At 39.3% G+C, this 11923-nt stretch overlaps 2 protein-coding genes across 2 annotated transcripts; one reads left to right on the forward strand and one right to left on the reverse strand.

Annotated features, from left to right (window-relative positions):
- The first annotated feature begins 32 nt into the window (after positions 1–32).
- On the forward strand, positions 33–4658 carry suv39h1a (SUV39H1 histone lysine methyltransferase a). Its single transcript, XM_067239063.1, has 6 exons — positions 33–57; positions 1253–1398; positions 1651–2310; positions 2647–2793; positions 2978–3107; positions 3437–4658. Exons 1-6 carry the CDS (start codon positions 33–35, stop codon positions 3568–3570), a joined length of 1242 nt encoding a protein of 413 aa, XP_067095164.1. The 3' UTR covers positions 3571–4658.
- A 5332-nt stretch (positions 4659–9990) lies between these two features.
- gpr173 (G protein-coupled receptor 173) lies at positions 9991–11154 on the reverse strand. The gene has a single exon (XM_067240380.1). It carries the CDS (start codon positions 11152–11154, stop codon positions 9991–9993), a length of 1164 nt encoding a protein of 387 aa, XP_067096481.1.
- Between the last annotated feature and the right edge of the window lie 769 nt (positions 11155–11923).

Here is an 11923-nt window from a genome sequence, read left to right on the forward strand (position 1 = left end):
AGTTCTATTCTAGACTTATCTCCGAAGTTAGAATGTCGTTGAAAGACGTGAGCAAAGGTATTTGTATGGGATGATGACGTATATTGTGGAGCGTTTAGTAAGCACACCGTTAACATTGTCTCTAGCGCCCCACAATGGAATGGGAGGCGGAAGACTCATCACATGTAAGCACAGGCTTTTTAATTTGAGAATTATTTTTACTTTTAAAACGATTAAATTGTTTGATCAATTACTGATCACTCAAGTCAATAATTATTAAATAAAAAAATGCGTTTTTTGGCACAAGTGCAAAAGGCTCCTCAAATCAAGGGGAGTGATAGTCGAGGTAGCAGTGAGGTCCAATCATCACTCACTCCGTCAGCCGTCTCTCCAATGAAAGATATCCAAGGTATATTGGCGGTGCGAAAAACATGGCGGAAAATTTAAAAGGTAGGACGATAACTTAATACATTTGTGTTTTATTTGTTCTCCTTACGATTTATTCTAAAATTCTGCTAACATAATTATATTTAAAAATACTGTAACATTTTAGCTAGCTAACAACAAATCAAGAATAACTATAAAACTAGCTATCTATGTGGCTAGCATTACTCCATGAGTCCAAGCTCTACAGTAGGACTAGCGTCAGGTTTCGGGGCTAGCTAAAATAGAACTTCGCATTACTTGTTGAACGCTTGGATTCGGGGATGATTCAAGAGTGTCGCCAGACAGTTTGATAGTTTATTAGTTAACAACACAAAGTGACCTTGGCTTAGCTCAAGGTGACTTACTTAACACAATTGAGAATAGCTAAGCAACTAAGAAGAGCCCGCGGTTTCAGACAGCTGAGCCAGAGAAGCCATGATCATTTTTCATGCTAATGCTAGTCAGACAATCTCGCGCGCCAAAATACACAAGGGCGATTTGGACATAAATATGTATTTATTATATTATTTTTTTGACAACATTTTCAAGGCATTTGATAATTTTTTTAGTAACTGAGGCTTAAAGATAAATAGGTGATTACTATTTGTTGGGAGCACGTTGGTTAGTTGGCTAGCTGGTACTGTTGTAAGTACTGCTAACTACTGTAGGCGGAAGACATTTAGCCTAGGCTACTGTACTCTTGCTTGTGCTCAAATGGCTAAATAATAACCAACTGCTCTAAATAAAGGCAAAATTAAAGTGATACTATGGTATTTGGGTCAAATATGTCTATTTAATCTGGATCAAGATATTACTAACGTGTTGACACAATTTATTGTTGGAACAGCTTGTAGTGTCCCTTGCAAGCTTTCATGGGAGGACTTGCAAACTGTCTGCCGTCGAAAGAGGCTCAACTGTAAACAGTTGAAGGTGAACAAGCACAATTTTTATGACTTTGAAGTCGAATACCTTTGTGACTACAAGAAGAAAAAGGTGAGTAAGGAAATAATATTGATTTACTTTATATCACTTGCAAAATAACGTTCAGAAATGACCAGTAAACAAAAGGTTTCTACACACCATAAGTAGGACAATAACTGTTAATAGTCTTGGATTTGCCTGATTTATTGTTTTATGTACTTACTGTTATGTTATTTAGCGGCTGATGACTTTATCCAGAGACCAGTAGAAAACTTAAGTTTGGCAGTTTTTCTATCCCTAATGCATGGCTGTGTCATGTTTCAGGATCAGGAGTTGTACCTTGTGAAATGGAAGGGCTATCCTGAGTCGGCCAACACCTGGGAACCCAAGAAGAACCTCAAGTGCACAAAGCTGTTAAAGCAGTTCAATCAGGATCTGGAACGTGAACAGAGGCGCCAAAAGAAAAAGCGTAACTTTAAAAGCCTGGACAAAGACATTGTCTCAGTCCTGGTGCAGAAGGCCAAACTACGTAAAAGGCTCCTGCTCTGGGAGGCTGACTTGAACAAGACACGCTCACATCCTGGCCGTATCCTTGTCCTTAACGAGGTGGACCTAGAGGGCCCGCCCAAGGACTTCTCCTACATCAACAACTACAAGGTGGGAGACGGCATCATACTAAATGAGGTGGCGATAGGTTGTGAGTGTAAGGACTGCTTTAAAGAACCGGTGAAAGGCTGTTGTCCTGGGGCGTCCCTCCATCGCCTGGCATATAACATCCGGGGCCAAGTACGTGTGCGTGCGGGGGAACCTATCTATGAGTGTAACTCTCGCTGCTGCTGCGGCCCTGACTGTCCCAATCGAGTAGTTCAGAACGGGATCCAGTTTGACCTGTGTATCTTTAAAACTGAGAATGGCCGGGGCTGGGGTGTGCGGACGTTGCAGCACATCAAGAAGAACACTTTTGTAATGGAGTATGTTGGAGAGGTAAGAATGTGTTTTTAAGTCAGTAATGCTTGTGAACATTTGCAATGCAATTTTGATGGTTTGACATCTAATGTCAATGTAAGTTGGTCTGCTTGATACAAAAAATTATGAACTTGATGGGATTTATTTTTAAATCATGTACATGATGAGGACATGAAAGGAGAACTGCATAGAGAACATTTGTTGCACCTTGGATTCTCCATGAGAGACTGAGGTTAAACTGCTGATAGTTAGCTTTAATATGAGTATAATATAATATTTTTGAACCTTTCATAGTCGTTTTTCTTCCAGCAGGTTATGACAAGTGTGTTTTAAAGTGTTTTTGTCCCATGCCAGATCATCACATCAGATGAGGCTGAGAGGAGGGGTCACCTGTACGACCGACAGGGATCCACCTACCTTTTTGACCTGGACTATGTGGAAGATGTTTACACTGTAGATGCAGCCTCCCATGGCAACGTCTCCCACTTTGTCAACCATAGTGTAAGTGTCATATAAATTCATCTCACTTGATAATACATTTATGGGAAACTGCATTTATTTATAGGGTGACATGTAACTTTGTGTTGTTATAATGAAAATAAATGGGCCCCTTTGAGTTATGTTACAGCTGTACCTTCTTTATACTTTTTAATTCATGTTATGTTTATTTTCTTCTGTATTGCAGTGCAACCCCAATCTACAGGTTTACAATGTATTTGTTGACAACTTGGATGAGAGGCTCCCACGGATTGCTTTGTTTTCAACCCGTTCCATCCGGGCTGGAGAGGAGCTTACTTTTGACTACAAAATGCAAAGTAAGTGGGATTTGTATTGCTTATATATATTCATCCAATAATCATCTATAACTAGTGCAGTGCCAATTGGTGGCGAATGAACATGCACCATGTTGAGCTGCACTAAGCGATGGAGCATAAATCTTGCGAGTACAAGTCCTGTCAAATGTTGGCCATGGTAATATCAAGTCTTTTGTGTAAATGTAGTCTATATTTAAATGGAATAACATTTAAATGATTAATAAAAATGTGGTTACCATGATGGTTCCAAAATCTGCAATTTACTTGACTCTTGAGGTCTGGGAAACTCTTTAAACATTCACTGTGCTGAATTTGTCTTGTCCTTGCAGTCGATCCAGTAGACGCAGAGGGCACCAAAATGGATTCAAATTTCAGTGTTGCAGGACTCCCAAGTTCACCAAAAAAACGAATTCGGGTAGAGTGCAGGTGTGGGTCTGATTCCTGTCGGAAATACCTCTTCTGATATGGAAGCATTCCACTTTGGAACAACTGTCAGCAAGATCTGTATTTGTAATAGCTCAGCTTTTATATTTGTTTGGCTTTTCTTTTTTTTCTTTTTTTTTTAAGACCCACATGGCTTTTATTGAAATTGCAACTGATTTTCTGTGCCATAAAAATGGCATGTCTGCCACTTTTGTGAAATGATAGTTGTGAAGGATTTACAGCCTTCACCACCAACAACTGTAAAGTTAACAATTTATGTAAATTCTTGTGTGTTTAGTGTCTTGGTGCTTTTATGGTTTTGAAATCTGCCCATTTTTGTGGTGTTGCATTGCATTGATTTGTGAACTACAATTCAATAGAGTGACTGATGTCATGGGACACTTCATACTGTTATGGTAAAACACATGGTTTGTTATAGCACATGTCAGTTGTGTTGTTGCAAAGTCATATTCATGTACAGAATCTGTGAGGCCAAATTTAAATGTAATTCATATTTTAAAGTAATTTTTTATGGTCATGTTAATGTACAATGTGTTTGTGTTTATAGTGCAAAGGTGTAAATTGTAAATACATTTTAATTAGATACTTTAACCCTCACAACTTTTTAAGTATTCTACCAATTAACTTTCTTTGTGTTTTTAATCATATTGCAGTGTAATGTATAGACACAGTTGCAGCTTGTGATGTCACAAGGTGCAACTGCCAGGCCATCTGAGGATAACTTAAATACACCACTAGATGGTGCAAGTAATCTGAGGCAATCAATATTGCCTACAAAGTGCCTGTTTAGGGGTATATTTTTATACATTTCTGATTAAGTTTTCTCAGCTTTTGGACTACTAAATGTACAAAAAATAATAGAAATGTATTAGTACTTTCTTTTAAGATGCAAGGATTGGCTTGCATCTTGTTAGTTTCTACTAAAATGTTTCTTTGAAAACCTTGTATGAATGACAATTTGCAATAACTGTTTTCAAACCCAAGCTGTACAATATTGTCTGACCATGTGAGAGAAGGTGTTTTCAATTAGCATACACTTCTCTTTTTCTACTCAGGAAGTCATAAAACATGTATTTTTTAAGTTTTCTACATAATACAAACTTTCAATGTTCCTCATAAGAAGCAAAGATAAGGAAATTTAGTAATGCCATGACACACACCCTCCTCCTCTTCCCTTGTCCCTTTGGCTCTGCTTACCTCCCACTCTCAGATGAAGTCACCAGGCCACATCATATTTTCTTAGGGATATGGACTGGAACTACTTTTAGTCATGGTAGTGCAGACACCATCACACATCAGAACGGTACAATTTCCCCTCTCAGCCTTCATCAGGCACCTTACATACACGTCTATGTAAACTTTTGTCTTTAGAATCTAAAGACTGTCCCATGTTGACTGGCTTCCATTCCCGGAAGTCTTCAAACAGTCAGCTATGCTAAGGTTTTGTATTTTTAACAAATGGGATAGATTCGGTATGTCTCCCTTTCCTCCATACCTACAGCCTCTTGTCCCACTGCTCGGGGTAGCAGAAGACCTGTGGTGTGCAGGGTTGGAGGTCTGCTAAGAGCAGGCCTTTATTGGGGCTATTATTGGGCTGCATTGATTTATGAAGGATGAAGGCTCGAAAGACCTAGCAGAGACACATGAAGTTTGGGAAATGGAGCAAGACCTAGCCACACAGGTGTCCAATGTGTGGATCAGCCATCCATGTTTGCACAATGCATAACTTTCAGTAAATGCAGTGGGCTACTAACAGTGTAAATATTAAATAGCACTACTTGTATTGTTACAATGTCCTGGATCTCAACACAAATGCAGAGGTGAATTGCACAGCAATTTGTGAATTATAATGTCATGCAAAAATATAAACAGTATATACTCAAGATACAAATTAATCTTCATATCCATTTGCACACACCAATTTGGCTTTACTCATTGAATCTTAATAGTTTGAAAGGAAGTTTATTTTTATTACAAAAACCAACAACAAAATCATAAATGGCCAGAGACATGCTTAACAGCTCAACCATTTTTTTATAATACAGAAAAAGGAAACCACACCGTCTGACTTTCTTTCATGATATTTAGGGATCTGAGGACATTACTTCGGTATCCTTCAAACCTTCGTCATTAGTATTTGATATTTAACTGCAGGTTGTAGTTTGACATGGCACGTTCTGGAGTCCTGCTTAAAGGGTGCTTAAAGTAAAAATCAATTTCAGTATGGGAGTTCTTGGTTTCTGTCTCTTTTCCAAGATGCAACCAATTTTTTCATTCTTTTCACATATTGGTCTTGTGATGAGTACAGGAATTAATTTGCCAAATCAGATTTAGGTTCCATAATAGCATGTAGAGAGACAATGCGATAATAGAATGTAAATTTATGTCAGGATTGTAAGGGATATTACGAACTCAAATTCAAGATCTGATCTCTGTTATTCAATACATATTGCATCTGTTTTCCACATTCTAATTGTATCCATAATTTGTACTATGTTCTATATTTTTAACAACTGTATATCAATGAGTTCAGTATTCCTAGTTGTGTGAATAGAACCAGATACCTCGATTCTTAATCTCAAAATGACTTCAACCTTCAAACATTTAAGCAAGAACAACAGCCCAGGAGGAATTACAGGCTTTCTAGTCCAATTTAGATGAACTGGATAGGCTCTGAAGTTCATTAAGACACCCATTGTGTTATGAATTTGAATGAACCTCATTGGTTTTTGCACATTCAATTCTCTGTATCAAGAACAAGCTGAGGATAACAGACTGAAGCGGTAACAGGAGTGACTTTTTTGAAATGCAACGTGTTTTGGCCATTTCTTTTCACCATATGTCCTGTGTTGCATCCCTCTAGCCATCCTCTACACCACATTCATACTTACATATAGAAACACTCACACACACATGCGAGGTAAAAATATGATGATCAGGAAACCCCCATCCCACCTCAAATTAAAGTTAGTCCGTCATCCATATAATACACATTAAATAGTACAGAGGTCACAGTTAATTTACAAAAGATAGTCTGCCTGTAGCAGCGAAAAAGTACTGTCAGGCATTTCTGCTTATCAAAAAAACACTTCCAAACACCAACCCCAAAATCCCCACTTTTTTCAAGCTTTGTTTTTCACAGATCAACACACAACACCCCAATCATCCTCCCTCCCTTCCCACGGATAAGAGAAAAAAACAACAGAAAAGTATCCAAGATAATCCAGGAAGGGCTTTCCTTTTTTCCATTAGTTGTCAGTTACTGGATTAAAGTTTTTCGCTGTCCTTCTCTCAAAATTGTACACTCCTGTGTTCCAATTTAGCAAACAGTTTTTCTTAATCCTCTTCCTTACAGTTTATGACTTTTAAGGTTGTGTGGGAAGAGATTGTTGTGGTGTCCTCCAAATGGCAATAGTTACACAGTGTTGTGTTCTCCCCATTGATCTGAATAATTCCTTTGATATTTATTACTTCAACACATAGAGGCATACAGCAGTCAACTCAAGTTATAACAAAACATTTTTGCGGAGTAAGGCCATAATGCTGATAATAAAAACAGTTAAATTCTTTGATGTGTGTTGTTATTGTTAAGCTTTTTGGGTATTGTTTTTCCACTCCCAACACACAGGATATAACGTTTCCAGACTTCTCTTTGACATTCACTTAGATATTACAATCTCTGTGTCCTGGCTTATACTTGTTGCGCATTCCAAATCAATTTAAGGATGTTAAGAAAATAACTAGTGTAATAATACATTTATCATGGTGTGGACAAGAATTGTAAAAAGAGAGCCAAAGTCTATTGTCCTACTGCTGGAATTAAGTCACCTACAATCCATTAATTTTTTTCTCAAGGAGAAAAAACACCAACATTAAGAGCTTATGTTCTGTTTTACAAATTAACCTGTGTCAATCCAAAAGTCCAACTTTTTTCAGGATTTCCAAAAAGCTAATAAGAAACCAACTGTTGGACTACAGAGAATGAAACTACAACATCAGTCGCATGCTTAATTAATATGAATTGGTTCAGCTTCAAGTTTATGAATATGTTGTGAGCTCATGAATCATACAAACTCAACACACATACACCTTATTCTCGACACTGTTTGCATGCTGATGATAGGCCAATAGACTGTCCTATACACTAATGTGTATAGTGCGGCCTAACTTGCCTATGGAATGTGGTTTTATGTGGATGTCAGAAACTGATTCGCGTTTGTAGTTCCATTCTTTGAACAGTTAGGAGCTTATCAGCTAGTAGCAATTTTCATACATTTGTGTTAAAGCTGATTTAAACAAAATCAAGGTTGGATTATTGGATGAATCAGATAGTGTTTTACAAGGCAAAATTACGTCAGACTTAAGCTCTCTGTGGTCATGGTTCAACCCCGTAGACCATTATAAATTATGGTGGTTTATGATTGAAGTATTATATCTAAAGGTCTGAACATTCTGGTCAAAACTTAATGAACTTGTCTCCTACTTAATTCATTTCAAGGGAATGTTCTGTACTTAAATGCCACATTAAGAAGGGATGGGTTTTTGGGGAGAAAGGTGGCAATATGATTGCTGACTTTTGTCTGATACCCTTTCAAATGTTCATTCCTCTAGTCATATGTTCTGTTTAGAAGGATGAGCGCAAGTAGTCTTTTAGTTTTACCCATAATCATTTTACTACCCAACCAAACTATCAACATTAACGAGAGAAACATGGCCGAAATGTTGATGTCATCAACTAGTTTCTCAGTATCGTCAAAATCAAGAAAGATTGACTGATTACTTGGATATTGTCTGTCTCCAATCTGTCACAGATCGTTTAGTCCATCCCTAGCATGAAGTAATAAACTATTATCAGGCATAGCATTCCATGGAAACTACACGGTTTCCCCAGATGAATTAAGTGATTCCAACATTTCTGCAATCACCAACAATACAACCCTTATTCAAATTAGCATTAACTTTCTCAGTCAGTTTTTTTAATCAGAAACAATGTAGTATTGTATTGACCACACACATTTTGTCATGTTTTCAGCTTTTGCCTTTTCACATTTTTATACTAAATGTTAACATGCATTTAGCAACTATAACTGCATTATTCTCTGATGGCTTCCCTGCTGTTCAGCTCATTGCAGTCAAGTAACACAAACTTGATATTGTCAGCGAGTTGTAAAAACAAATCTCAGATCATCTAGTCTCATTGCCTCAAATTATGTGTACACCAAATTAGACTCCAATAGCACACATTCATGAATTAAATTCATGCCAGAATGTTTTTACTTGCAAGGGGGTAACCTTGATATGTTTTGACTTCCATAAATGTCACTAAATATTAAGTATATTCAGTAAAAGTATTTGTTTAAGGGCAGTTGTGCAAAGCATCAAAACTAGTATGAATAATTTAAAGATATTTGAAGTTGGATAAATAAATACAATAACTAATTTAGAATTAAAAAAAGAAATACAGCCACTCAAGGCAACAAGTGCCAGTATATTTTGTACAAAAGTAATGATTTCCCACAATTGTATTGTGTTACTGATGCCTTTGATTCAAGCAGATAGAGGATATGCAGTACACTCCTCTTAGTCATTCACGAGAAAACCTAGAAGACCATCTGACATTTTGTGTTAAGGAATTAACAGAGTATGTAATGTAATTACACTCACTTGTTTACATTCACTTTAAATCTCAATGGTAGGTCCAGACTGACACTATTGTTTGAATAGCTAATTGCCATTCTCTTGTCATTGGTAGTTTTGTGAAAATGTTTCACATTTAGATTAGAGTTATTTAACACTAGTGCTTGAGTGATAGAAATCAGGATGGTAAATATCCTTTTGTTTGCTTCCTTTTCACCTCAGAAACAGACATTAAACCAATAGAGTCAAATGTGTCTGAAATCATTTCCAAAACTTAATTTGACAATTGTAAAACGGTATAGTTTTAGCTGAAGGTTAATTGCTAATGATCAGGTATTTATAAAACTATAAATAAATGGCTTTCTGGCACTAACTGGTGCCAAATACATCACTGGTTGTTTAAAAAAATCTTAAATGAACCAAAGGCGCATTACTTTTGTCCCAGGTAATATTTGGGTACATATGCTGTGTTGAAGCAAACTTCACATGTTTGTCTTGCTTTCTACACTGCATTGTTTACATGCCCCTGTGGTGATCAATAGTCCTCTTATCAGATTTGGGTTTAAATGAGATCCATTCATGACACATATGCTATATTTCACTGAGACAAAGTAATTAAGTATTATAATTAAGGTGAAATTAGATTGACATTCATCTCAGTGGTTCTGACCCACTCCTTGAAAGCATCTTGCATTGAATCAAAGGCCACAACAACTCAAAAGTATCCTCTTGCCACTTAATAATTCCCAAAACCTCATGTAACCCACTCACAACCCTCCCAGGTACAGACCAGTGTCTCTTCTCACATGACACAGTAAGGCTCTCGGGGCAGATGAGGTTTAGTCCTGCAGCAAGCAGGCAGGTGAGCCAGGAGCCCCTTCTTCAGGTCTTTGTTGAGGAAAAAGCAGACAATGGGGTTGACCCCAGCCTGGGCAAAGCTCATCCAAACTGTGGTGGAGAGGTACCGGTGCGGTATCGTGCAGGCCTTGACAAACACGCGCCAATAGCAGGCTACTATATAGGGAGACCAAAGCACCAGGAAAAGCAGAGTTATTACATAGAACATCCTGCCGAGTTGCTTCTCTGCCTTGAACTCCTCCATGCCCAGTAGGCGCCGGTTCTGGTTGTGTAAGTTCTGCCGGATGCCCAGCAAAGTAGGCGGCATGGGGCCCCGGCCGAAACCTGCGATCCAGTTGGCTGCTGCCTGGCCGGTGGCGCCAGGCCCATGGAAGGTCCAGTTTTGGCTTATGGCTGGCACCATCTGGACAGGTTTCATCTTGCGGTGCTTGTACTCAAAGAGCAGCAGCTTCATGTAGACCACATGCGTGGCCAGGATGAGCACAGCCAGCATCAGCATGAAGCCCAGTGTATCGTTGGCCTTAAAGTAACGATGCTCGAAGATGCATTGGTCCTCCTCGCGGATGAACTTGTAGGTGCCCACATCGAAGACAGGTGGGAAGGCCATGGCCACTGACAGCGTCCAAACCATGCACACTACCGCCACGCAGGTCCAGAAGGTCATGCGCTTCGAGTAGAATCGGTGGTGGGCAATGGCCATGTAGCGTGTCACACTTATACAGAAAAGCATAAAGGCGGCATGGAAGCAAAAGAGGACGGCCATGAAGGCCACCACCTTGCAGCTAAGCACGCTGTAGGTCCAGGCCGAGCCATTCTTGATGGACACCAAAACAAAGGGGAAGCAGACTGCTGAGCGGATGGTATCAGCCAGGCACAGGTCAAGAAGGAAGTAATAGGGTGCTTTGTGTAAAGCCCGGTCCCTCAAAACCAGCAGGGAGACCACAAGGTTCCCTACCAGGCTGATGCAAATGATCAGCCCCAGTAGCACCAGTTTTATGTAGGTTGAAATGGCTGAGGATTGGCCCCCGGCCACCATCCCACCTGTAGTCGCCACCACTGCCGCCAGGGAGCCACTGGGTCCATCACTACTCTCGTTTCCGTTGGCCATCCTGTTCGCTCCCCGAATTGTTTCACGTCCTCGTATCTCCTGAAATCCACTCCTCCTCCTTCCCCTCCTCCTCCTCCTCCTCCAGCTGCCCTTTCCTTTGTCCTCGTGGTTGCCTTTCTTCTGGAACTCACATGGAACCAGCGCGATTCAGTCCACCTTTCCCCATGTTGTACTATGCCCCTCGTTTCTTGCGGCGCCAAAGCTTCTCTTCCTCTTTTTCTTATTACAGGCTCTGTAAAAAGCAAGGAGACTAAACATTAGACATTTGGATGAGCCTACAAAACTGGCATTCTGCATGTGGGGTAATTACATTTGAAGTAATTCAATCTTAAGTGGACCCCAGGAACACTAACTGGTGGAGTGTATGTGAAACACAGAATGTTCATTTAGTTACAGTACATGTGGAATACCATAGCATACATCTTATTCATCAAACAAGGACATACAATAGATACATGTAAAACAAATTAATTGATTAGAATGTGTGACCAAAAAAAAAACATGATTACTTTGGACTGACCCCAATAGTTGAAGGAACGTGTCTGGAAATGTCACACTCAGAATCAATCAATTTATCCTCCAACGAGAGAAACAGTGGTTCACATAGGCATCTGTTGTAGCATGCTGGGGAAACATCTTTTCCTTCCCCCTCAGCACCAATCAGATCAGCTGTTTTCTCCACACGCTACATGGCATGCCAGCAACTAGTCTGTCACCGTAATTACCTTGCTTGTTGCTAGGTAACACCTTACATCCTTCTTCTCTCTGT

The sequence above is a fragment of the Osmerus mordax genome, chromosome 7 (genome assembly GCF_038355195.1).
Source record: "Osmerus mordax isolate fOsmMor3 chromosome 7, fOsmMor3.pri, whole genome shotgun sequence".
Lineage (NCBI taxonomy): Eukaryota > Metazoa > Chordata > Actinopteri > Osmeriformes > Osmeridae > Osmerus > Osmerus mordax.